The 27,466-nt window shown below is 36.6% G+C and overlaps 1 protein-coding gene and 1 long non-coding RNA gene across 3 annotated transcripts; one reads left to right on the top strand and one right to left on the bottom strand.

Annotated features, from left to right (window-relative positions):
• Positions 1-81: 81 nt before the first annotated feature.
• On the top strand, positions 82-26,130 carry RO60 (Ro60, Y RNA binding protein). 2 transcript variants are annotated; one of them, XM_043567851.1, is made up of 10 exons: positions 82-196; positions 4,486-4,559; positions 9,614-10,213; positions 15,128-15,348; positions 15,847-15,993; positions 16,245-16,382; positions 17,152-17,268; positions 17,585-17,698; positions 17,976-18,122; positions 19,687-26,130. In XM_043567851.1, the coding sequence occupies exons 2-10, from the start codon at positions 4,553-4,555 to the stop codon at positions 19,837-19,839; spliced, it is 1,644 nt and encodes a 547-aa protein (XP_043423786.1). In that variant the 5' UTR covers positions 82-196; positions 4,486-4,552; the 3' UTR covers positions 19,840-26,130. The 2 variants fall into 2 exon arrangements, with proteins under 2 accessions (XP_043423786.1, XP_043423787.1); XM_043567852.1 differs by lacking the exon at positions 4,486-4,559 and having other exon boundaries at positions 94-196.
• On the bottom strand, positions 17,925-18,961 carry LOC122475767. The gene is made up of 2 exons (XR_006295302.1): positions 18,917-18,961; positions 17,925-18,104 (listed from the first exon to the last, which is right to left on the bottom strand). It is a non-coding gene; the product is annotated as an uncharacterized LOC122475767 (long non-coding RNA).
• Positions 26,131-27,466: the final 1,336 nt, after the last annotated feature.

Raw genomic sequence — 27,466 nt, 5'->3', positions numbered from 1 at the left:
CAGTCTGGAGCGAGGGCGGGGCAAAAGTAGAGGGGCGGGGCTCGTTCCCGGGAGCCGAACCTGCAGGCCCCGGCGTTGGTGGAGTTGGGAGCAGATACCGCCCTAAGGGCTGCAGCAGCTTCTAGTCGTTTTCCCGCGCCTCGCAGGGCTTCTCCCAGTGGCGCTGCGGGTTCGGAGGGTCGGCCGGCAAGCACAGGTGAGGAAACTGCGGGAGGCCGACTGGGGCCCTTTGTGCGGTCTGAGCGGCCCCGGGGACGCGCAAGGTTTAGCTCATCCTCCATGTCCCTCATCCCGCATCCCTGCGACCGAGGCCGGAGCAAACACTTCGCCAAACCATCGTTCTCCACCGCCCTGCCTCCGCGTCCTGCCCTTGCTGGGTAACGAAACCAGCATCGCTGTGGGCACAACCTCGCTTGGCCAGGCTGAGACGCTCCCGAGGGTGGGCCCTTCCCGAATCCCGGACCGCTCCGGCTTGTGCTTCCATAGCTTCCCACAGGCCAGCGTCCGGAGGGTACGCTTTACTCCTCCTCTTCCTCCTCCTCCTCCCGCGGCTTCTGCGCCGGGAGGCGTTGCCCCGGCTCGGGGGTTTGGAAGAGGGATTTTGGTGCAAAGACAGAAGGCGAATTTATCCTCGATGGAATGACGAGAAGAGTGAGATCTGTTCTGTAATCCGTGGGGACGATAGACAAGTGTAAGGGGATGCGATGCCTAAAAGAAAGTTAGATTGAAAAAAGCGTAATGTATTAATCGAACATTTGTAATGTTTCTAAGATTAAAGGAGTTAAACCAAAAATGCCTATTTTCGCTAAACCGTGAAAATGCCCTCGTTCAGCAGACCTCTGTTAAGATTATAAATCTTTAAGAGTATGTGTATTTATGCATCACTCCTTAAAGCTCTGAGTTCCAAGAAGGGCCTTTGGCTTCCAGAAAAAAATATTTTGGTAGACAAAACTGATTCCTTGCTTCACAAACAGGTGTCCTATGCATCGGAGTTAGCGAGCCCTGTGTTTTGGACTAGGTGAAGCCATAAAATTAACATGACAAATATTACTGAGGGAAACAACAGAACAGTTTTTATATTGAAGCAAGCATGGTTATGGGGCGCCTGGGTGGCTCAGTCGGTAGAGCATCAGACTCTTGATCTCCTGGTTGCAAATTAGAGCCCCAAGTTGGGCATAGAGATTACTTTAAAAAAAAAAAAAAAGTCCTGGCTATATTGTGGAGTAGAAATCAAAATTTGTATAAAATGTTTGTTTGTTTGTTTTCATTTGAAACTTTTGAAGTTTGTCCCTAGGAGACAGGGAAAATGTTTGTGACGCACAGGAGTCTAGCTGTATTTCCTTAATGAACCATCCCTAGAATGAGTGTCATTGGAGTCCATAGCTGTTTGTGATAATGTGTGTTATTTTTTAATCTATGATATTGCCATGAACTTGAAAGTGTTTTCTGTGCTGAATAAATACATCATAACTAACATTTATTTATGAACTTGGTGGCTGTGGTAGAAAGACCCCCCCTAACTGAAAAATTAGCCCTTTATACAGCCTAGAAGTAACCAGAAAGGGAGTTTAAATTTTTTTCACTTATTTTCACATTTAATCCTAAATTTGCATAAAAAATCCAGATTTCTGGGTCTTTGAGGAAAATGAGAAGATTTGGTAATACAAAGTGCATACTACATGGCGACCACTTGGCTGAAGATGCACGCCTTCGGGATGGCATGCTGTCATGTTTGCAACAGGTCCTCACCACTTTTTGTTGCATCCCCCATGACATGATCAACTCAGGTACACCAGCAGTCTGAATGACAGTTGTTTGACTTTGTGGCCCCAGTTTTTGCAGTATTGTTTCTTTTAAGTTGTCTGGCACTCTCTCATAGGTGTACATCAGCTTTGACCTCATTTAAAAACGGTTAAGCTGCAAAACTTGTTCGACCTCATGGGATGAAACATTTTCAAGTAATAAACGGTCAAGAGAGTTTGCAAAGATATTCAGATGTGTACATTCAAGAAAAACAGGAATCCTCAAAAACACTGTATTATTAGTACTGTTAAAAGATAACAGTAAACGTTGTTCTAATGAATACAAAGCAGAAAGAACTGCTGTTACATACATACGACAGTACCCAAGGCAATATGTATACTGTAATATACAATATACATTTTGTATATTAATTACTGGCATTCACTGATTTTGCAGTCAATATTAAGAAAGAAAGAAGTGGGCAATGTATAAAATGTCCACAACCAACTTCCAAATTGTGTCTATGCCTTTAAAAATACTGTGACCTGTTTAATTCTTCCCCAAATTTTAATTTACAGAAGTTTAAAATAACTTCAGCTATATTAGAGTCTTTAGAATGGTGTGCTTTAAGAGCTCTGGATAGGACAGGCCAACCCAAAGAATTAACTGTCTTTTTTTTTTTAATTGTTAATCTGGATTTACAACACTTGATTATTCAGGAGTGGATTAATTGATGACCAGGCTCTGACCTCACTCACTGCCCAACTGCCTTCTAAATCACTGACAGTGGAGCTTAAGCTCCGAGGGGGGAGATGATTGGAGTTGGGGAGAGGAGAAATTAAGATACTGTATATATCTGTGTGTATCTCAAATTGCTTTCTAAAGACAAATATAGGAAATACCTATAAATAAATAGGTAGATAAAAAGTTAAATAGATAAATATTTAGATAAATAGTTAAATAGATAAATAGTTAAATAGATAGTTAAATATCATTTGAATGTCTATTTAAATAACTTCCCAAATATAGCCAATTTTTAGTTTTCATTTAATGACAGATTTTGGAGATAGAATTGACGTGTCATGAAATTCACTATTTTAAGTATGCAATACAGTGAATTTTAGTATATTCACAGACTTGTGTTGACATAGGCAGACTGGGTCCATGGACCCAGAAGGAGTCCTGCAGGACCAGCCAAGAGGATCCTTGGCCTTAGGAAGGATAGACATCAAGTGAGAGCAGAGTTTATTGAAGATACAGAGAGGGGACAGATACAGAGTATCTGAGAGACTCAGAAAGGAGAGTAGAGTAGTCTCAGTTTTGTTTGGGCTCTGGTGCTTTTATTAAGGATTGTGGTCTGGTCCATATGTCTTCTCAGGCATCCAGAAACTGGTCAGAACGAGGAGTGCTCAGGTGTCCTCCATGAGTCACTTGTGCCCTGGAGCCAGGGATCTGGCGGCAGTGTGCCTGGAGTCAGTGTCTGCAACCTTGCTCTTTCACTCCGATCTGTGCTGGAAGACTCCAAAGAAATCATTAGCTCCTTGACCCTTACAGAAAGGGAATACATTTTTTGTACTAGAAGTGTAAAGCGTGTGTAAGGTGGGGTGCAGGTCCTAGCAAGTGTAGAAGCAGGAAAAGGAGCAAAAACACAGTTCGTGGAGTCACTTTAGTTTCTGTAGCTCAGTGTGAGCGTTCACCATTGTCTAATTTCAGAACATCTTCATCACCCCGTAAAGAAACCCCTCACCACTTTGGCAATTCTTCAAAAGGTTAAATATAGAGTTACCATATGATCCTTCGTTTTACAATGTATGTGGGTCTTAATTTCTCCAGCTCCTCACCAACACTTCTTATTATTGTCATTTTGATTGTAGCCATCCTAGTGAACGTGAAGTGGGATCTCATTTCAGTTTTGTTGTGCATTTTTCTGATGAGTAATGATATTCAGCATCTTTTTATATATTTATTGGCCATTTGTACATCTTTGAAGAAGTGCCTGCTCAGATGCTTTGCCTGTTTTTTAATTGGGTTATTATCTTATTATTGAGTTATGAGTTTTTTATATATTCTAGATACAAGTTCCTTATGGTATGATTTGCATGTATTTTCTCCCATTCTCTGGGATCTCTTTTCACTTTCTTGAGGAAACACAGATTTTAAATATTGGTGAAGTGCAGTTTATCTTTTTTTTTCCTACTGTCCTTGTGCCTTTGGTGTCTGTTTTGACCCAGTTCTCTGACACAAACTCAGTGTTCCGCAGTTCAGTTCAGTTCAGTTCCAGAGTTAGCTTAAGATCCCACTGATGCGGTTTGAAGTGTTGGGGTTCGGAGCCAACAACCAAGAAAGAATTATTGAGATGTTTTCAGTGCAAAAAGGTGGTTTTATTAAAACGCGGGGACTGGACCCATGGGCAGAAAGAGCTGCACTGGGGTTGCGATGGGTGACTGATTATATATCTTCAGGGTCTAGTCTCGAAGGTATTTTGGAAACAAGGTTTCCAGGACCTTGAGAGGCTAGCTGCTGTTAGGAAAAGGTCATTTATTACTGTTTAGTAAAAACTCAGTAATGAGACCCTTCAGATATCTATCAGGGGACCATAAGCTTGGAGTATGATTGCCAAGATATATCTTGGGGGGGGGGGCAGGTAGTAGAGGTAAAGGAAGTTTCCAAAGGAGTTTTTATATGTTAAGTAGACATACGATTCTGGGGGGTCAGGCTAATAAGATTGCCTTTTGCCCTTAGCAAAGTCAACATCGAGGCAGCTGAGCTCCCAGAGGAATGTCAATCTGCCTGTCTTGAGGACTTGTCAATGGCCTGTAAGTTATAAGGAAATTTAATCTTTTATTCTTCTGCCTTTGTTTCCTACATCACCACAAGTTAAAGGGCAAGATCCCCAACAAGACTACTCTTTCTTGAGACACCTGTTATAAGTAGGGTCTCTAGTCTACGCAACCAACTATAAATTCAGGGCTTCACACAACCCCCTCAGGGTCAATAATTCACTAGAATGACTCACATAACTCTCTAAAAACGCTATCCTAATGATTACAGTTAAATGATATGCCTGAGGACCAGCCAAATGGAAGACACCTATAAGCCAAACTCTGGAGGCAGGAGAGGGATACCCTCTGTGTGGAATCCTGGCTGGTCACACTCCCAGCACATCAGTTTGTTTACCAGTTAGGAAGCACCAGTGAACTTTGATATTCACAGTTTGTATATGGGATTTTATTACTAGGCATGATTGGTTATGATTGGTTGACTGTGTGGTTGAGCCCAATTTTGGGCCCTACAGCCCTCCTGGGAGTTTGATCTGGCCCAAAATTCCAACCCTCTAATCAAATGATTAGTCTTTTTGGTGACCAGCCCCCATCCTGAAGCCCAGAATAAATCACCACATTAGCATAACAAAAAGACTTATCAATCTGGAAATTCCTAGCATTTTTGAAGCTCTGCCAAGAAAAAAAACTAGATATTCTTTATTATACCGCTGTCTTACCACCTAGACAATTTTGAAGTTAATTTATATATCAGCAGTCAGGTACCAGGAGAGTAGCTTAGAAGTAGTGCCATTCTGCTTTTCATATTTAACTTTAAATTTTTGAGTCTGATAAATTTACACAAGCAAGTAGAGAGGGGCCATTCATGCAATCTGTCCTACTGTTTTATGTTTCATCCTGGAAAGAATAGTCATAGAACCATGTGAAAAGCTGGGCATTTTTTCCTGTAAAAATGTTGAAAGGGTATGTCTTCATGGTTGTCATTAATATATGCAAGGATAAGATTCCATTGACACAGCTATGAATAAGTAACTACATTTCTTATGGTAGAGATTACAAGGATTACATTTAGGGATTTTTCTTAGGCATCTTCCCTAGATTTAAAAGTTCATTTTGCTGCTTGCTCAACAAGATACTTATACCTGATACTAAATGCATTAGAAAAACTTTCAAAGAAATACTATTCTCAAAAGACAGTTTTACTTAGTATTCATTACTTCCTCTTCATAACTTCTCATGTATTATTTTTTATTGTATATCCATTTACTGCATATAGTACTTTTTTCTAATTACAGAATTTATCTTAAAGGCTTGAATTATATTTTTAATTGCACATGTTGAGACTTATTTTTAAAAATGTTAGAGGAAAGAAAAGGCAATCATACATAATTCTTAGATGGTTCAGAAAATTACTTTAATATTGCTCTGTTATTCTTAAATATATATTACTAATTACTTAAGAGTGATATCCTAGGTTCAGAGAAGGGATACACAACTAAGACCCGGTCCCTGCTCTTAGTGGAACTAAAGATACCAGCCAGACATGCTGACAAAAAATAATAAGGGAAAGAACTTTGAGATTTGAACTGGGACCTTTAAATCACACTTCTTGGGCTTTGGTTCAGGAAAGCTGTTGTATTAGCATAATTTGATATTGAATATCATTTCTATATTATTCAACTAATAAGCAGCAATAGCCAGGTGAAAGTACTACCCAAGGGTATTTTTGTAAAAGCTAAAGATGGGGCTAGCAATATCAAATGCAGTGCAAAGGTCAAAATAATAGAAAATTTTCTACTGGAATTAGCAGTTAAGGTGTCAGTCTTTGAGAAGCCTCTTATCCTTCTCAAAAGTTTTTTGGATTAAAAGGCAGCTAAACAGCCATGTTAAAGAGGGGGTAAGAATAAATAGCAGAAGCATCATTACTGCAGCAGCAGTTTCAGCCTATGCTGCACTCAGTAAATCAGTCCCTAATGACTAATATAATATGGTCATTACACGGTGACACCATCTGAGGCCTAGGCCTCATAATGACACTGATTATTTCCAACACAATTCAAATTACTGTCCCCTGCCCCCAGTCACCTTCAAAATGTGAGGCTCTCCATTCTCCCATGCATTTATCCCCATATCATGATGTGTTCCCCTCTCTGAGACCCAACCTCATGGCTCCCTTACCTGCCAGACTTCCCTCAATCTCCTTATTCCTCTCTTTTCTCAAATCTGTGTACACCCTTAGTGAAAGAGATGTCTCTCTTGCTGTCAGTAGGCCAGTCTCAACCTGGATAAGCTCTAAAGCTTACTCTGTTTGACTTCTTTTAGTGATCTCATCCCCTTGGTTACATCCTTTACTGTCTTCCACTCCAAATTGAATCATTCCACTTCACCTCAATGTCTTCTCATCTCTCTTACCTTCCCTTTATGCTTCTGTAAAAGAGTAGTCCACTTGTGAAGCCTCCCTCATTGCATACTCCTAATCTCACTTACTTATTTTTAGAGAGGGCGTGTGAGTGGGGGGAGGGATAGAGAGAGAGAATCTTGAGCAGGCTCCCTACCCAGCGCAGAGCCCAACATTGGGCTCATTGCTGGGCTTGATCTCACAGCTGTGAGATCATGACCTGAGCCAAAAGCAAGACTCCGATGCTTAACCTACTGAGCGACCCTTGCGCCCCTCCTAATCTCACTTTGTTCAGGCTCCTTCTTGCAGGATTCTACAACAATTGCCCTTCTTCATTCACTCCTGTTTGCTAAATCCAGTAGTCATTTTCCAGACTTTACTTCATCTCTGAGCATTTGACATTACAGCTATGGACTCCTTGATATTCTCTTCCCTGTGGTCCGTGATACCACTGCCCCTGGTTCACTTTAAGTCTGTGTACCCCACCTTCTCTTTCTCCTTTAAAGGGCCCTTTTCTCACTAGCTCTTAATTGTTAATATTCACGAGGATTCCATCTTAAGCCTTCCCTACAATATATAAACGTGCTTAAGCTTGTATCATCTTTATGATGATGTACAAGAAATACAGAATTTCTTTTATCTTGTGTTGCCCTTTAAGCTACTACTACCTTATCAGTTAACGTTACGTTACAGCTGTGTCAATATACTTAGTTCTTTTTCTAAAATCTAAAGACAGCAAGATTTCAGAAATCCCTTTCTGGAATACATTCCCCCAAACTTTATATACCAGTTTTTCAGTTTGCCTATTCTGCACAAGTCTTCCTGTATTATTGAGACAACATTATTCTCTGCTGACTCTCAGTACACTTCTATTAGAGCACTTAATTACAGTTTGCTTTGTATTATATGTATATTTCTACCTCACTGACTAGAATGTGGGGTTTTTTTGAGGGCAGGGAAAAACATTTTTAAAAAATCTTTTTAGGGACACCTGGATGGCTTAGTCAGTTAGGTGTTTGACTCTTTTTTTTTTTCTTATGTTTATTATTTTGAGAGAGATAGTGGGTGGGGTGGGGGGGTACGAGGGGGCAGGCAGAAAGAAAGGGAGACAGAGAATCCCAAGCAGGCTCTGTGGTATCCGACTCTTGATATTGGCTCAGGTCCTGATCTCAGGGTCGTGAGATTGACCCCTTCTTCAGGCTCCGCACTGAGCATGGAACCTGCTTGGGATTCTGTCTCTCCCTCCTCCACCCCCTTTCTCTGTCCCTCCCCCACATGCACATGTGCACACACACACACACACACACTCTTTTTCTTAAACACTTAAAAAAATCCTGTTAGTGGAACAGGGCTCTCTTTCATGTCTTACATCTAATATGCAATAAATGCTGGTTGAGCTTTATTTTCTGGTCGTGTTGTTTTGTTTGTCATGGGGAGAAACCTAGTGCACTATAGTGGTATAGACAGGAGACTTGGGGCATCTAGATATGCAGCTGTACTATAGTTGGAGTAGCAGTGGACTGATAAAGTAGTGGACATTGTGGTTGTTCCATTAGGAGGATAAAAAACGATATTGTTGCCATACAGCTAGTAGCTTTAGAGATAATGGGAGGAAGAAAGTACAGGTAGTTGATCACATAAATTACAAATGAGCACAGTTAATAGGATGTTAATCAGTATGTTCTCAACTACAGGTAACAGAAAACTTACAAACGGCTTAGCTATACAAAATTTCTAAGTAAAGATGCAAGGATACAGAATTTCTAAGTAAGGCATTTCCAGGTTGCTCGATGATACTATGGACCCAGATTCCTTCTACCATCCTTATAAATGAGTGTGTCTTCCTAAACTGGCTCCCCTGTGGCTCAAGATAGTTGCCACACTCCAAGCATCACTTTAAATGAATGTCTCAGGGTAGAAACGGAGCGTTCTTAGTAAGAGCCCAAGCCCACTTTTAAGAGTGAAGAAAACCTCAGAAGTATTCTCTGCAGACTTACTGCACACTGGCCAGTTAGATGCCCATCCCCTATACTTGTCACATGGCAAAAGAAATGCGAGCATTACCTGAGTGAGAATTTGTGATCAGTACAAATGTGTAGGCCTCACCCCAGACATAAACTAAATTAAGAAAGAAACTTTGGGGGTGGTGGGTGGAACACACAATTCTGGATGTTAAGTAGCAATTCAGTTACTTTGGATGCACACAGAGTTTGAGAACCACTGGCTTAGAGTAAATGAAGATTCATCCCATAGGTCTGGAAAAAGGTCTAGCCTCCCCTAAAGGACATTACTGCCAGGAAGAGAGGGGAGGGAAGGAACGGATGTTGGATATGCAACCAAAACTGTGTATGCAGTTATTCAGGGAGTAAGACCGTTCTTAGCCTCAGCTACCACAGCTTCTCTCCCTACCCCTTTTTATTTTCTCTCTGGGCCTTCAGACTGCATGCTAAATTGCCTGCTTAGTCTCTGACGCAACAAACTTATACCTCCAAAATATAACCTCTTTGTTGTTTCTGGTTATCATACTACCACTTAATGAGCCTAAAAAATGCTTTTAAGTTAAAAGACTTTGTAACAGATTTCAAAAAATATACATTAATAAAGGTTTTCAAAAATAAATAAAAATAAATGTATTCCTTCTTATAATTTTATTGTTTCTTTCTAACTATAATAACATTTTGCTTTTTGATAGGTTTCTTAAAAGACAGAAGAATGGAGGAATCAGTGAACCAAATGCAACCACTGAATGAGAAGCAGATAACCAATTCCGAAGATGGATATGTATGGCAAGTCACTGATATGAATCGACTACACCGGTTCTTATGTTTTGGTTCTGAAGGTGGGACTTATTATATCAAAGAACAAAAGTTGGGCCTTGAAAATGCTGAAGCTTTAATTAGATTGATTGAAGACGGCAGAGGATGTGAAGTGATACAGGAAATAAAGTCATTTAGTCAAGAAGGCAGAACGGCAAAGCAAGAGCCTATGCTCTTCGCACTTGCCATTTGTTCCCAGTGTTCCGACATAAGCACAAAACAAGCGGCATTCAAAGCTGTTTCTGAAGTTTGTCGCATTCCTACACATCTGTTTACTTTTATCCAGTTTAAGAAAGATCTAAAGGAAAGCATGAAATGTGGCATGTGGGGTCGTGCCCTCCGGAAGGCTATAGCAGACTGGTACAATGAAAAGGGGGGCATGGCCCTTGCTCTGGCAGTTACAAAGTATAAACAAAGAAATGGCTGGTCTCACAAAGATCTATTAAGATTGTCACATCTTAAACCTTCCAATGAAGGTAAGCATAACAACCTTTGGGTTGGGGGAAGTTGCAAATACCGATAAATAGAAATATTTTATTTGAGGGGCGCCTGGGTGGCGCAGTCGGTTAAGCGTCCGACTTCAGCCAGGTCACGATCTCGCGGTCCGTGAGTTCGAGCCCCGCGTCAGGCTCTGGGCTGACGGCTCAGAGCCTGGAGCCTGTTTCAGTTTCTGTGTCTCCCTCTCTCTCTGCCCCTCCCCTGTTCATGCTCTGTGTCTCTCTGTCCCAAAAATAAATAAAACGTTGAAAGAAAAATTAAAAAAAAAAAAAAATTTTATTTGAAACAGGCTTTCATTCTCAAAACACATTGGTTGACTAATTCAAATGTTTACTACTACCTTGGAATTAAACACCTACCACAGGCAATCCGGGCATTAGTAATCAAGAATCAAATGACAGATTTACAGATTAATTTAATATTCGAGATCTCACAGTGTCACTGTGCTAGCTAGAATGCTTACCCAAGTGATTACGGACTATGACAGCAGCATGGACGTGATGAAAGCTGTAGGAAGCAAAGCGGCTCCTAGCCAGTAGATGGCAGATAGCCAGGCTGTACTGTTCCAGCCCCTTAAGATTTTTCTTTCCCTCCCTGTCTTCCTAGGACATATGTTCCATGGAACCTAAAGGCTGCCTGAAATAGTGCTGAACTTAACAATTCAGGATGTTAATTGTCTCCGAGCAGTCAGCCAGGGGACATGGTAACTTGGGGCAGTTTTCTGTGTCTATGGGAAGAGACTTTTGAGAAGTTAGTTGGATGTACACTAATTACTTAGTCCTTCTTAGAAGGGAAATAAAAACTTTTGGTCAAGAAGAATGTAAAGTATAAACATCCACAAAAATCAACATGTCCAAAATTTGCTTTTTTTAATACCAGAAATGAAACTTGAAAAGACAGCTCCTCATGAATTCCTAATTTATCATTTTTTATTATGAGTGGACTTTTTCAACGTTTATTTATTTTTGGGACAGAGAGAGACAGAGCATGAACGGGGGAGGGGCAGAGAGAGAGGGAGACACAGAATCGGAAACAGGCTCCAGGCTCTGAGCCATCAGCCCAGAGCCTGACGCGGGGCTCGAACTCACGGACCGCGAGATCATGACCTGGCTGAAGTCGGACGCTTAACCGACTGCGCCACCCAGGCGCCCCATGAGTGGACTTTTTAAAATGAAATTTAAGCAGTAAATTGTTGCGAATATTTACATATACAAACACCTGGATGTTTTGGTTTTTTTATTAGAAATTACATGCTTGTTTTAAATAGCTGGATAATACATAAAAATATAATACAGAAAGTAGAATCCTGCCTCTCAAAAGAAATTGCTGTATACATTGTATATTACTCCAGATTTTTCCTAAAATACATTGTTTTATTTAAAATTTTTTTATAGACCTTCTTTGGGTTTTTTTGTTTGTTTTGTTTTTAATGTTTATTTATTTTGAGGTGGAGGGGTGGGCCATAGAGAGAGGGAGACAATCCCAAGCAGGCTCTGCACTGTTTGCACAGAGCCCAGTGTGGGCCTTGAACCCGCAAACTGTGAGATCATGACCTAAGCCGAAATCAAGAGTCAGACACTTAACCGACTGAGCCACCCAGGTGCCCCTAGACCTTGTTTCAGTTAAAAGCAGATTGGTATTTCTTCAAGTCAGTAGAAATAGTTGCAAATATACCATTGAATGAATACACTATAATTTATTTAGTCTCATTGAAGACAGTTAAGTAGCTTCTGGGTTTTCATACTATTACAAAAATAGAGAAAAAATGTGTATAATGTAAATATTTTTATAAAGACTAAACCCACAAAGAGTATATAGAAGTGGCCAGTTTCCTGACATTTGAACAGTGACTATTACCAGTGGTTTTTAATCTTTGCCAATAGGATAGGTGAAAAATTATACCTTACTTGAATTTGTGTTTGTGGGCAAAAGTTTATCTTTCCATGTGCTGCTGCTGATTTGTAATTTGTTGCGGAGCATATTGTATCTTTGCCCTTTTATCCATTGAGTTGCTGTTCTTAATATTGATAGTCACTATTCATTCAACAAATGTTTATTGGGCACCTACTATGGATGGGCACTGTTCTAAGAACTTGGGACACTTAGGAATTAATAACATGTTATCATGCACTTTTCCCCCTTTTTTTTTTTTGTCAATTTTTTTGATTGGAGTTTCTGGCACACTAAAGTTTGGAATTTTAATGTAATGAAACTTACGTGTTTTTATTCATAGATTTTTGTTTTGTGTTAGATTTAGAGCAGCCTTTTCCAACATAAAGTCATAAAAATATTTACCTGTGTTTTTTTCCTTAAAATATTCATGCTTTAATTTTTTACTTTTAAATTTTTGATTCAGTATGAGAAGAATGTAGGGATCCAGCTTTATTTGTCTGTTGAGACACCAAATGGTGGTGTGGACCTAAGTGCTAGTTCTAATTGGAAAAGTTGGTTTCTGAATTTGTGCAAATGGTTATACTGGGTTTTGAATTCTTGGTCGATAAAATGAAGAATTAGTAAATGTTTCCTAAACTTGTTCCCACAGACAGTATTCTTTAATTCTAAATTTTTTGAGGGCAGAACTCATACTTAAAATCTGGCGGTCATAACAGTATGTTCAGGCATAAGAGATCCCTAGGCTTCTCAGAGTGAAAAGAATATAGAATCAAACTCTAAGCCACCAAGTAAGTAATATTTTATTTAAAAAAAAAAAGTTTTAGTTTATTCATTTTGAGAGAGAGTGAGCAGGGGAGGGGCAAAGAGAGAGGGTGAGAGAGAATCCCAAGCCAGCTCCACACTATCAGCACAGAGCCTGACACGGATGGGCTTGAACTCCGGAAATACAAGATCGTGACCCGACCCAAAACCAAGAGTCGGACACTTAACCAACTGAGCCACCCAGGCGCCCCCCAAATAAGTAAAATTTTAACATTTTGACCGTAATGTGTATTTAAAACAGATAAAACAAGTCAAAATATGATTTAATTAATCAGGTATTTATTGTGTACTTAACTGTGTGGCCACCATAGAATTTGGGTATGATAAAAATAAGAAGACTGCCTTTAAGAAAGTTTTATTTTAGTTGGAAAGACAAAATAGAAGACATGCTTACATATGAAACATTTAGTAATTTAAGGCAATATAAGATTTTGTACTAAAATCTGGAAGGTAACAAGTCACAGTACTTTACAAGTTTCTACATACTAATGTTGACTTTTGATCAAATTATTTAAATTAGAGACTAGGGACAACACATAAGCTCAATCTGCCTTAGAGATGGATTTTACTTGGCCTGCACAATATTTTAGAAAAAAAATGAATTCTTTGCTAATATCACTTTTGGAAAATTCAGAAGATACATAAAAATACCTATCCTGGATACTTTTGAAAATACCCTTTTTGGCAGCACTAAGCCAAAACTTCACTAAAACATTTGTAGGGCATACTCACTAGTCCCACAGTCTTTTTTCTTTTTTTAAGTTTATGTATTAATTTTGAGAAAGAGAGCGAGAGCATGTGTGAGCAGGGGAGGGGTAGAGAGAGGGGGAGAGAGAGAATCCCAAGCAGGCTCCGTGCTATCAGTCCATGTGGGACTCAAACTCACAAATCATGAGATCATGACCTGAGTGGAAACCAGCAGTTGGACGCTTAACTGACCGAGTCACCCAGACACCCCTCTAGTCCCATAGTCTTAAACACTCTTTATTATATAACCTGTTCCATTTGTTTATTTTACCAACATTTACCCCATAGACCTTTTTGAGTGTGATAACTCAAATCTCCCCTTCCGCATTTTACAGAAGTAAAACCTAAGGCCTGGAATGATCACACAGCCATCTATTGGCAGAATGTAGGCTAGAACCCAAATTTCCTCAGCCCCGCAATCAAGAACTCTTTCACTATTAAAAGAAATTATAGGGGCGCCTGGATGGCTCAGTCGGTTAAGCGTCCGACTTCAGCTCAGGTCACGATTTCGCGGTCCATGAGTTCGAGCCCCGCGTCGGGCTCTGGGCTGATGGCTCAGATCCTGGAGCCTGCTTCCGATTCTGTGTCTCCCTCTCTCTCTGCCCCTCCCCCGTTCATGCTCTGTCTCTCTCTGTCTCAAAAATAAATAAACGTTAAAAAACAAAATTATAAAAATCAGAAAATGGAAACAAAATAAAATTTGAAAAAAAAAGAAATTATAGAAGATGGGGCGCCTGGGTGGCTCAGTCAGTTAAGCATCGGCTCAGGTCACGATCTCACAGCTCGTGGGTTCGAGCCCTGCATCGGGCTCTGTGCTGACAGCTCAGAGCCTGGAGCCTGCTTCCAATTCTGTGTCTCCCTCTCTCTCTGCCTCTCCACAACTCACGCTGTCTCTCTCTCTCAAAAATAAACATTAAAAAAAATTTTTTTTAAGAATTTATAGAAGAAATGAACACATTGTTTTCCTTTTTTTAATTTGGACTGTAATACTTTATCTTTAAAAAATTACAAATTACCTACCTAACTGTCCACTTCCACTTACCTCTGCTATTTATAAATGCTTATTTATTTAGCAGCAGAAAGGGACAAGTGAAAGGAGATTAACTGAGACAGATCTGTACTTTTGTGAATTTTCTAAGATTGTGAACCTGAGATAGGTATTGTCTACCCAAGTTTCTAATGCTGGTGTCTCAAAAAGAAAAAAAAAGGTTTATCGTAAAATGACTAATGGTATAAGAGACTTTTCTCCAGAGCTTCTTTTAAAACAATTATGATGGAATAAGCAAAATCCTTTGACTCCATTGGCTTGAATGTGTTTGTTATATCACAGAAAGCAGCCTCACAGCTTAAAAGGTTAAGCTCCTCTCTGTCTAGTTATGTATATCCCATACCATATTCTCATGCTGTTTGACTTCTTTATTTTCTTAAAGGACTTGCTATTGTAACCAAATATATTACAAAGGGCTGGAAAGAAGTCCATGAATTGTATAAAGAAAAAGCACTTTCTGTGGAGACTGAAAAATTATTAAAGTATCTGGAGGCTGTAGAGAAAGTGAAACGCACAAAAGATGAACTGGAAGTCATTCATCTAATAGAAGAGCATAGATTAGTTAGGGAACATCTTCTAACAAATCATTTAAAGTCTAAAGAGGTAAGTGGCTTATAGTATGCATGTGATTAAGCATGAGTAATTTGATATGTATCAGGTATTAAAATTTATGCTATGTATAAAAGTAATTTATGATATGTGATTTATATGGATAACTATACATTCAGTTCTCTTTAACAAAAATCTAAATATATCTTGAGGTTAATATTTATTTAAAACACTTAATACAATGTCCAGATGGAGTTTGCATTCAGTTAAGTGTTATTTCTGCTTCAGAAAGGCTGGTTAATTTGCCTTGTTAATTAAAAATAAATAAAATTCTTCTATGTGATTCCTTCGTAAAATAGACCTCACTTTCTTACTCTAGTGAAGAGCAAGTTAATTTGATAAGTCTTTGACCAATGCACACAAATTTTTATTTTAGAAATACTTTGAACCCCATAAGAAAACCTTAAGGAATATATTCTTAATATTATACAGTTTACATATTGATTCATTTCCTCTCAATTCCTTACATTTCAATCTATGTTACTGCAATAGGTATGGAAGGCTTTGTTACAAGAAATGCCTCTTACTGCATTACTAAGGAATCTAGGAAAGATGACTGCTAATTCAGTGCTTGAACCAGGAAATTCAGAAGTATCTTTAGTATGTGAAAAACTGTGTAATGAAAAGCTGTTAAAAAAGGTAAGTATTGCCTTTGTTAGCTACTACTAATTGAAAAAGTCAGCACCTAAGTTTTAGAACTGTAGTCAGTAGAGTTTTAGGTGTTCTGAGACTTATACCAAATTTCATTTTGACTTTGAAATCTAAGATTAATATGTCCTCATTTTTTCTTTATGAAACTTATTTATTAGCTACAATAACAAAACCTAAAGACATAATGAGTATTTTTCATTTGATTTTTGATTTTCTTTTTGTCTCTGTCTTGTTTCTAGGCTCGCATACATCCATTTCATGTTTTAATTGCATCAGAAACTTATAAAACAGGTCATGGACTCAGAGGAAAACTGAAGTGGCTCCCTGATGAAGAAATTTTGAAAGCTCTGGATACTGCTTTTTATAAAACATTTAAGGTAATGGTTTGACTTTTCATTTCATAACAAATGACCCAATTCGGACTTCATATATTTTATAAAAACACATTTTAAAGATGATACTTATAGTGTAATCATTTTTTATTATATATTCATGTGTTTTTCCACAGTTCATGTAAATGTGGATATATAGTTAGCATTGTAAGCTTAAGGATTTCTCCTCACCTTTGGATGATACCCAATTATCTTATCATTTTGATAAGTTTTGAAATACCAAATTTAAATTTTTTTATTCCTGTTGAGTCCTTTGACTTGGTCCTCTGTCATTCTGTTAATCAGTAGGGCATCTCTTCTGTCTTTATGGGAAGTGATTTTTTTTTTTTAGGACTGAAAATCCTACATTAAAGCCATAAGTTAAAATTTTTGGTGTTAAAATATTCTGGCCATTCAGCAAAATAGTAGCAACTAGGGGCATCTGGGTGGCTCAGTCGGTTAAGCATCTGACTCTTGATCTCAGCTCAGGTCATGATCTCACAGTTTGTGAGTTCGAGCCCCACAATAGGCTCTGTGCTGACAGCTCAGAACCTGCAGCCTGCTCTGGATTCTGTCTCCCGCTTGCTCTCTCTCAAAAATAAATAAAGAAAAAAAAAAAAGGCCAGACATTTTCAAATACTTGTCAATTGGTACATCAAAAATAAGACCTGTTATCTTAGAAGTCTGAGTGAAAGATAAGTAAATGCGAGTTTTAGAAATTTAATTTTAATTTCTTTGGTTGTTTTTCATGATTATTTGTTTTGGTTTTCTTTAGACAGTAGAGCCTACTGGAAAGCGTTTCTTGCTGGCTGTTGACGTCAGTGCATCGATGAACCAAAGAGTTTTGGGCAGTGTGCTCAACGCTAGCACAGTTGCAGCAGCAATGTGTATGGTGAGAACCCCTAAGGCCATTTCAGGATTTTTGCCACCCTAAAAAATGTTTAATGTGGGACAAAACTATGAAGGCAGATAATGATCAAGGATTATATTTTCATTTGTTTCTGTCATTTCATTTTATTTGGCACATTTTTATTTCAGTTAAATACTTCATATCTAAATATAATTAAAAATAAAGTTTTGAGTATACTGTATGCATATGGTAATATAGGTATATTTATAAAGCTTTCAAAGATGAATTTTAAGAAATTTAAGATACTGTATTTGTTTTACCCTAATCTGCTAAAACTTACCACCTTTGAATTTTTCAGGTTGTCACACGAACAGAAAAAGATTCTTATGTAGTTGCTTTTTCAGATGAAATGGTACCTTGTCCAGTGACTACAGATATGACATTACAACAGGTTTTAATGGCTATGAATCAGGTAAATAACAGTTTGATTAAGTTTACTTAACATGTGTTATATAATAATCTTATATTGATGTCGTGACTGATACTAGTAAATTCATGAGAACAAATTGTTTCATCTCAATTTCTCATGAGCACAAAATAAAAATACACACTTTGAGAAGGTCTGTGTAGTGGCTCTAAGTAAAGTGATAATGTAAAAAATAGTATTTTTAAATATTTAATTATTTCAGCCATCTCAGTATGGAAACTAGGGCACTTTTATTCTAATCCATGTTTTTGTTTTGCATTAGATCCCAGCAGGTGGAACTGATTGCTCTCTTCCGATGATCTGGGCTCAAATGACAAACACAGCTGCTGATGTCTTCATTGTCTTCACTGATAATGAGACCTTTGCTGGAAGTGTCCATCCTGCTGTTGCTCTGAGGGAGTATCGAAAGGTAACATTTTAAGTATTCTTTCATCCCAAAATAAGACACAGTTCTCAAATATTCACCGTTTTTCCAAAAACTGATATCGAAGATAAGTCTATAGCTTTGTACAGTAATACACGCCAGTTCTGAATGCAGCAGCACTTGAAATAAAAAGTATTGGCTATACATACATGATTTATTTCAACTAGTTCCAATTCTATACATTACTAAAAACATCCTCTTTAAACTGCTTTTGGTAACAATCAAAATAAAGTATCAATTGTGAGTTTTGTTAAAGGACGACATAAAATTAAAGCAAAGCTATAATCTCTGTTTTAAGTTTTATGGCTACTTCTTTGTTCTAATCAGTGCTCTCCAACTGAGCTCTCTGAAATCATGGAAATGTTATCTCCAGTATCCATTGTGGTAGCTACTAGTCACATGTGGCTGTTGAGCACTTGAATTATGGCTAATGTGACTGGAAAAAGAAACAAATTGCTGAAGAGCTCTGGTTCTCAAAAGGTGTTTTTCCTACCAGCAGCTTGGCCCAGGATCTTGTTAGAAATGCAAATTCCTGGACCCTATAGGAGACCTGCTGAATCAGAAACTGGAGAGTCAGACTGTGTTTTAACAAAACTCTCCTAGGGATTCTGATGAATAAGTATGAGAACAAGTGAGAGAAGAGAATTTGGAGTCAAGGCAGCCTGGGTTTTGAGTCTCTTTTACCCATTGTGGATCTAAGCAAATTATTTAACTGATGTATGTCATAGTAGTATATTACTACTATAGTATAGGTCTTAGTAGTTAATAGTACTACTCACCAGAGTGCCTGGGTGGCCCAGTCGGTTAAGCATCTGTCTCTTGACTACGGCTCAGATCATGATCTCATAGTTGTGGGTTCGAGCTCCGCGTCAGGCTCAGTGCTGACAGCGTGAAGCCTTCTTGGGATTCTCTCTCTCCATCTGTCTCTACCCCTCCCCCCACAAAATAAATAAACTTTTAAAAAAAAGTAGTACTACTTACCTTTCAGAGTTGTTATAACAATTAGATAAATTACTTAAAGAGCTAATTATAGTTTCTGACATAGTGCATACTCAGTGATTGTTGGGTTTTTTCCAGAAATCAATTATTTTAACCTTAAGTTATAGCTATAGAGAACAGGGTCTTACATGTGACATGTGTATGTTATATATATAATAAAATCATAGATCTAACATTGTTAATCATCAGGAAATACCTCTTTACATATACCCACACACACTGGCCCCACTGTTTGATATGTTGGTAAAAATATCTGATGCCCCCAAGTAATCCTGACAGGTTTCATAAGTAGAAAGTCTCTAGGCTGCTCAGGAATGTACTCTGGCCCACAGAACAGAAGCAGGAATTTCAGGCAGATTGTTCACACAATTTTATTTTTTGTTTTTCTGAAATCACAGAGTCTGACTGAAAGATGAACAGATTTTATGGAGAAAAAAAAAGATTGACTTTGTAATGAAAAGCTAGATAATATTTGAAGTGTTTTAACTTTGGAGGTTATTTGCTTTTGCTTGCATACAATTTTTTAATATGTATTTTGATCTTCCTACAGAAAATGGACATTCCAGCTAAATTGATTGTTTGTGGAATGACATCAAATGGTTTTACCATTGCAGACCCAGATGATAGAGGCATGTTGGATATGTGTGGCTTTGATACCGGAGCTCTGGATGTAATTCGAAATTTCACATTAGATGTGATTTAACCATAAGCACCAGCATGATCTAAGAGGTCCATTGCCATCAGTGATCTCGCTAAAAATATGTAGCTACTTCCCAGCTGATCTTACTTAATCCAGTGATGATGATAGTATAGGATGTGCGTATGTTACCAAAAAACAAAAACAAAAAGGAAGGAAAAATAAGATGAGCCCAAAGTTCTGTCTACTAAACTAGCTCTTGGGAAATAGCTTCAGCATACACTGTAGCTCCTTCTGTCTAACAGAGAACTTCTTATTGATAGATACCATAAAATAGTCAAACAGTTTTGCTGTGGTTAATAATTACATTTATACTTAAAAGAAGTAAGAGCCAAAAGTGTAAGTAGTTCCACATCATGTCACTTGTTTGAGAAGTGCTTAAAATTTTCTTAAATGTTTGCATTGGAAAAGGACAGCTTTGGTAATGTCCAAATACTCTGAAATGCACTGGACCATGTAACTGTGATGGAATATGAAATTCATCTGTAAATTTTTATACCAAGGGGTTTTAAAAAAAAAGACATTTGATTAAATTATGAATCAGTTTTACAGATTCCTTGGAGTTTTCTAAGATCACATAAATAGCAGCTTTCATACTCAATGAAAAAGATACTTTGAATCTGATATTTTTACACTTGTAGGATTGTTAACATTAACAAGAAACATGGTGGAGACCCCTGAGAAGAGACTATAAAGTTTGTGTCAGGTGAGGGTCTATCTGGTTTACGTTTTGTTTGTTTTGGTGCATTTTATTGCTGTGAGTGGGGCATGACTTCACAATTTTTGCTAAAATATAACATATCCACATGTAATTACACTTTTTTCTCACACTCTTAAATGAAAAGGACATACAATGTTTTAATCATTTAACTCCCCCACTCATAAATCTGAAAGTATGACCATTAGACTCAACTATAACCAGATTAGCTTTTTCCTTTAAAATAAATATTCTAATTACCTTTATTTTTTTAGCCAATTGTAAATGGGTTTTAGATATTTCCTAATTGTAAACATGTCAGTGACATATCTTTTTGTCCATTCATTTGTGACAAAACATTCTTTTTTGATAGTGTAAAAAAAATAATAAAGCAAGCTAGGTCTTTCAGGTTTGAAAGTCAACTTTTGAGTAACATTATCACTAGTCTGTAAGAAAATTTTTTTCTGTTTTAATTTGTGTATAAACCTTTTCACTACACTAAAGTGCATTATTTTCTTAAGCAAATGTCCCTTCTTTCTGGGGTGGTTTAACCTATTGAAATGCCAATATCTCTGCTCATAATTATATCATGGTTGTTTAAGAGAACATAAAACTTCAATATTTATATACTTTTCATAATAATGATTTATTGAGGATTTATAATGCTCTTCTCACTGTCATGGGAAAGTCAGACTAGTAAATGTAAATTATGGCCTTTTGTGTACTTAGGAATTACAGGTTTTGTTTGGAGCACCAAGGGGAAACTTTAGTAGTGTTAGAATTTGTGAAGAGATCTTCTCTTTTATAAGAAATTTGGGCTCTGGAAGTGACAAGAAAATGGTCCCTTTCAAACATACTTGACATACTAATGCTGGCTCTATTACATAGCCATTCTGCTGGTAGCAGTTTGCAAGAATGATTTATCTGAGATTTTTTTTGGTCAGCAAAGTAGTGCACACACCCCACCACCACCTCTATACTTTGCTTCTGGTGTCACCCTGCCAAGCATTGGATGTAAGGTGTTAGCTACATTTGATACATTAAAATATATGTTCAGATTGAATTTAAAGTTTAAAGAGCCTATTATATAATAGTATTTGGAGTTTCAAAGTAAACCCAAGATCTTAAATTAAAAATGACAACATGATCTAACTTTATTCCTAATAGAAATGTTAACTGGAATAAAGCATAAAAGTTTATTTCCTTCAGTCATGTACTGGTCATATAGTGCTTTTAGGTGTTCACAAGCTAATAGTAATATTCAGTCCATCAGAGATGATTAGATGTCACCTTTTTGAAATATTTAGATACATACAATTAACTGGATTAGGGTAAGATTTAGGGAAGAAAAAATATATAAAGGAGGCCATTATAGAAGGTAGCTTTATTTTCAAATCATGAAGTTTTAGAGCTGGAAGAAACCTTAGAAATTTTTAAAAGTTAATTTTTATCTGTAGCCTAGGGATCCAAGGTCTAAGAGAGTATGGCTTTGGAGCACTAAATCTAGCAATCTGGGCTCTTCATTCCCATTCCAGAATTCATCTCCCTACAAAATGGGTGACATAAAATTATTCAAGACTTTTATCTTTTTAGGTATTAGGAAATAATGTATATACATGATTGGTTTAGTAGTAGAAACACAAATTGTGAACATGTATACTTTTATAGTTCATAGTAACTCTCAAGCACAATTAATGTCTTAATAACTTGTGTTGCTATATATAACATAGTCCTATAGAAAAAAATTTAAAACTTTACCTCATTATGAGTAAAATGTACTCAAGTGATAAAGAAGTTTTATTTTCTGAATTACTTTTAGGATTATTGCTACATTAACATTTATGGAAATGTTGCTTTTAAAATAAATCAATCCTAAGAAAAACAACTAAACTTTATTTCCTAGAAAATATGTAAATATTTTCAGGATATAGTTGTAATTAGTGAAACTAAAACTAATCTTAAAATCCTACCGTTCCTTATTAGTTGAAACCTCCTGAAAATTCCATTAACACTATTATATATTATTTAGTTTAGTTTTATGGGAACATTAGTGAGGAAGATGCCAGTGAGTGGAATTTAGTGTTACCTCTTTAGAACCTCTTGCTTTATCTAACTTACTGTGTGAATGTAGACAACCAATTTAACTTACCAATTTTGTTATCTTTAAAATGTAACCTAGATGATGATTGGATCTTAGAAGAATCAACTATTTAATATCTATATAGAAGTTTAAATTAGGAGGAGGGCCTGCAATACAAATTAGAAATTTTTTTAATTAAAAGCATTCTTCACAGGAGTTAACATATTTTGAACAAATGTTTAGAAAAATATTCAGTAGGCTCAATAATTTGTCATTTTAACAAATTTCCTGTTCTGAATGGGAAAATGTGAAAGAAAAACGTTTATAGTGAAGGTGAGTGTTGACTAAGAAGTCAGTATTCTCTGGTCAAGAGAAAAGAACATATTCCGAGTCTCAGATCCGCCTGGATAGACCTAGAAGAACAAACTTATAGTCTAAGTGAAGAAACTATTAATAAGCATTTGATTAATCTTTTAACAGGTAAATCCACAAATGATAGAATATAATTTCGTCAGGCTTTTCCCCTCATTTTATGAGATTTTGCAGAAATAATATAAGATCGTTCTGGAAATTTAAGGCACAATTCCTGAATGAGTCAGAGGATCTGACATTTCAGTGCAGAACATTTTTAAAAGTACATCTAAACCGTAATTGAAGGGAAATCATTGTGATCACTTACTGGAAGTGCCGTAATTTGACCTAAAGATCTCATACCCACAAAGAAAAATGTCTTAAAAAGTGATGCCCTTACAGTAAGTTACCAAAAATGAATTTCTGTTCTTGTATACCACAGGTTTGGGGTGACTGGTTAAGGCAGTATCCTCTCTAGAGAAATGTCATACGAGCTCATGGTAAACATACACAAGGAAGAATCAGAAAGAAAAAAAAAGATAACACTATGAATTTAGTTGTATTTACTGTACAGATTTTATTTAGTATTTTCCTATTATCTGCTCCCTAATCTTATTTGTTGGAAAATTACTTTTATACCTCATTTTTTCTTTTAAAATTACTTTATTCTCACATTTGTGTCCTCTGTTTCTCATCCTGCTCTTACCTGGGTAATAAAATGAATGACACAAAAATCACACATAGTTAGGTTTGGGATGAATCTTTTTGCAGATCTCCATTTGCTCAATATAGATTTAAGATCATATTTTTTCAAATTAATAATGGGCAGGTCTCTAGGAACAATAATTGGATTAGTATGTTTTCTCCCCAAATCAAGTTACATTGTATATCCTTCATGTTAGATGTTTGCAGAAATTTTGTGGCCTTTGGGTAAGATTATTCAGCCATTGTTTGCAATTATAGATCTAATTTGCTCTTAGAAAAATAATTAACTGAATACTCTGAGCACATCTCCATACTCTTATTTCCATATAATGATCACTTTCAAATCTTTCATCTAAGTACTTCACTGAGCTTATATATACATCTTTTGTAGCATAAAAGATCTTGTAAATAATTTGTATTCACATTTAACATTTCTTTAATTGGTAAGTTTATTTGCTTTTGAAAAATTAGGAAGTTAATTTAAAATTCTATGGTAATATTTTTTCATGTAGAAATTTAATGTAGTTAAGCATACTGTTTGAATAAAATTATAATGTGACATGTTTTCCTAAACCCTGAAAGTGTCAAATTATATTGGAAATTGGTAGAAAAATAAACTGAAGGAGTTACATTGCAACATCCTATTACTACAATTAAGGCATTTATTTTCAATGATTATGAATTTTGTAAATACAATGGAAATACACAAAAGCTGTTTCTGAGCCTAAAGAGATTTTTCCCTTTGCTTCTATTTAATTTAGCACCACCATGTATCATATTAACTTTATGAACACAATTGATACTTAATTTTAAAATATATTTAGATTTCTGTACGTTTAGAAGTTCAGTAAGAAAACTGAACAAAACAAATGGTAAGTTAACTACATTTCTGCTGGTTTCACTTAATGAACACTTGGATGGTTGAGGTAGTAAATGAGGTAAAACCTTGCTATTTTATGTATTATTACCACATAAAATTGGTGAATATTGAAACTTATGTTTAAAATACTTATTAGGCTTTATTTGCAATGTAAACTTTAGAATCTATATACAGCCAAATTAAGCTTAAAATATTATACAATGAATAGTAATCAAAAATGTTTCTGTTGCTCTATTATTTTAAATATGGACTATACATGATGTGTCTTGGTATGACTAAACAAAGCTTTTGTAATGCATTTGAGTTACATTTTCTAACTTTATTGCCAGCTTCTGATAATGAAGAAATTCTCCAAAGGGATTGAAATCCTCTTTTTAAAAAAAACTGGTTGGGGGAAGGGTGTTACAATCTAGTTCGAAACTGTCCATTTGCTTTATATAAAGGCTTTGATTTCCATAAATGACCACTTACTATTTAAATTACACAGAATAATGCCTGCATAGAATAACATTTAAGTATGTAAGAGCCTTAAAGTGAAAAAAATGAATCTTCTGACTGCCTTAAAATATGACTAGCTCTCCAACAGGCATATTAGTTACTTTCCATAGGGTCTGTTCATTAAGTAATGCCTTAATAGTGTTAGTGTTTCTGAAGTACAGGAACTCTGAGGGTGTTTAGAGCTTTCATTGCATAATGAATGGAAATTTAATGGTTGAGTTTCATAACCTGATTGTACATTAGTAGTTTAAGCACCTATTAATAGGATAATCTGGGTACACTGATAAGTTCTACATACATGACTGTTAACATCACTAATATTTTGTGGTAGTTTAAGGTTTTTTATTGTTTGGTATAACAAACTATCCAAGAAGCTGGACTTTACGTAACATAATCTCCAAGGACCAAGCTGCATATTTAAACACCATGAATGAAAAATACAGGTGTACAGTTTCAAAAATGATTAATTTTTTGAGGGAATTTTTGAAAACAAAAGGCAAATACTGTTTCAAGCCTATAAGCAAATTCATTCAAAGAAGTGAATACAGTTGTAAAACATTGCAATTGTTGCAATAAAGAGTATCCGGGCCAGTGATTTGTTTAATTACATTCACATTTTTACATTCACTTTGCCTTTCAAAGCAGGAATATTTTATAATATTGAAAGAAAACTTTAAATTGTCAAGCTGGTGCTTAAGGATACAAAGTTTGATTTATACAAGTTTCATTTCAAAGGAAGGGACCCTGGAAAGGGGGGTGGGAGGGTTCTTAGCTCTGTTGATAAACTTACTGATGCTTTGTTGAGTCTTCCAAGTTTTCACTGTAAATAATATACCTAACAATGTAATTTTGCTGTTTTTCTGGTAGAAAATGGATGAAATACTAAAGAATTAAATTTATTTCATGATAAAAGTTTTCACCAATACTGTGAAATTTTGACTTTCTCTCCTTTTCTAGCCTTGCAAAATCCCATACTGAATACATCATTTTAGACATGGGGTACAGACACACACTGCGGGAACAGTTTCTAGTCAACTGTATTGTAGAAATTGATAGACACACCAAATAAACTCTATGCACATCAAATAATTGTCTTTATTTCTTCAACGAACTAAGAATTTTAAGGTTATATAATATGTCTTATAAAAGCTAAGGCACTTAGTAATGTTATAATACTTGAATAAGATGAAATTAAAGTTTGATAATTAACACTGGCTTTAAAATGCCTCTAATTGTATATAATTATATTTAAAATACATGTGGTTGAGGATTCTTTTGTAGATCTCTGGATTTAACCAAAATGCACATTCTAAAGGAGTTTTAAAATAGTTTTCTTTCGTGAAAAAATTACTCAGTTACCTTTGGGAAAAGTGATGTTAACACCAAAAATCAATTATGCCAGCAAAAAGTTTGTTTTAGTGCCAATGCAGACATTTATTTTTTCTCTGAATTCTCATAACACTTCTGCTAAGATCTGAGCTGTAGGTTATGCAAAGAGTAAGTTACATCAGAATACACCTACGAAGAATTTGGACATCTTTGTTGACTTTATAGTTCTCTATTTCAAGATGACTGTCATTATATGAAGAAAGATCACAAGTTATACATGTCTTTACAGATGAGAAAACTAGACTTAAGTAATTAACAATATTAAACCTTAATCAAGAAGACGTGACTTTAAAAATATTGTTCAAATGCTAATTTTTATATTAGTAAACAATCCAGATATATTAAGACAAAATACCCCTTTTTTTTTCTTAACAGCTTTCCAGCTTCCCTGGTAGCTATGTTGTTGATTCAAGTATAAATTGATCAGTGATAAAATGAGAAACAAATGGCCCATGTTTTTAATATTGGTAGGCTACAGCAAACAGTGTATTTTTCATATCGTAACATGAAAAATTAAATAGACGGGGGTGCCTGGGTGGCTCAGTCAGTTAAACGTCTGATTTCAGCTCAGGTCATGATCTCACGGTTTACAGGTTCAAGCCCTGTGTCGGGTTCTGTGCTGACAGCTAAGAGCCTGGAGCCTGCTTCAGATTCTGTCTCCATCTCTCTCTGCCCCTCCCCCACTCGTGCTCTGTCTCTCTCTCTCAAAAATAAACACTTAAAAAAATTCTTAAATAATAATGTTCTCTGAAAAGAGAAGGTATAATCACTGTTAACTGCTAGTTAACAGTTAACTAGCCCATTTCAGTTAAAACTAAAAGTCTTGGAGGGGGGTGGTGGGAGGTGGGGAGCGGAGCCTGGGTGGCTCAGTTGGTTAAACGTCCTGCTCTTGGTTTTGGCTCAGGTTGTGATCTTGCAGTTTCAAAGGTTTGAGCCCCTCGTCAGGCTCCACACTGACACTTAAGAGCCTGCTTGGGATTCTCTGTCCCCACACTCTCTGCCCCTCACCCACTCATGCTGTCTCTGTCTCCTT

Source organism: Prionailurus bengalensis, chromosome E4 (assembly GCF_016509475.1).
Source record: "Prionailurus bengalensis isolate Pbe53 chromosome E4, Fcat_Pben_1.1_paternal_pri, whole genome shotgun sequence".
Classification (NCBI taxonomy): Eukaryota; Metazoa; Chordata; class Mammalia; order Carnivora; family Felidae; genus Prionailurus; species Prionailurus bengalensis.
This window is presented reverse-complemented; position numbering and strand designations above follow the sequence as displayed.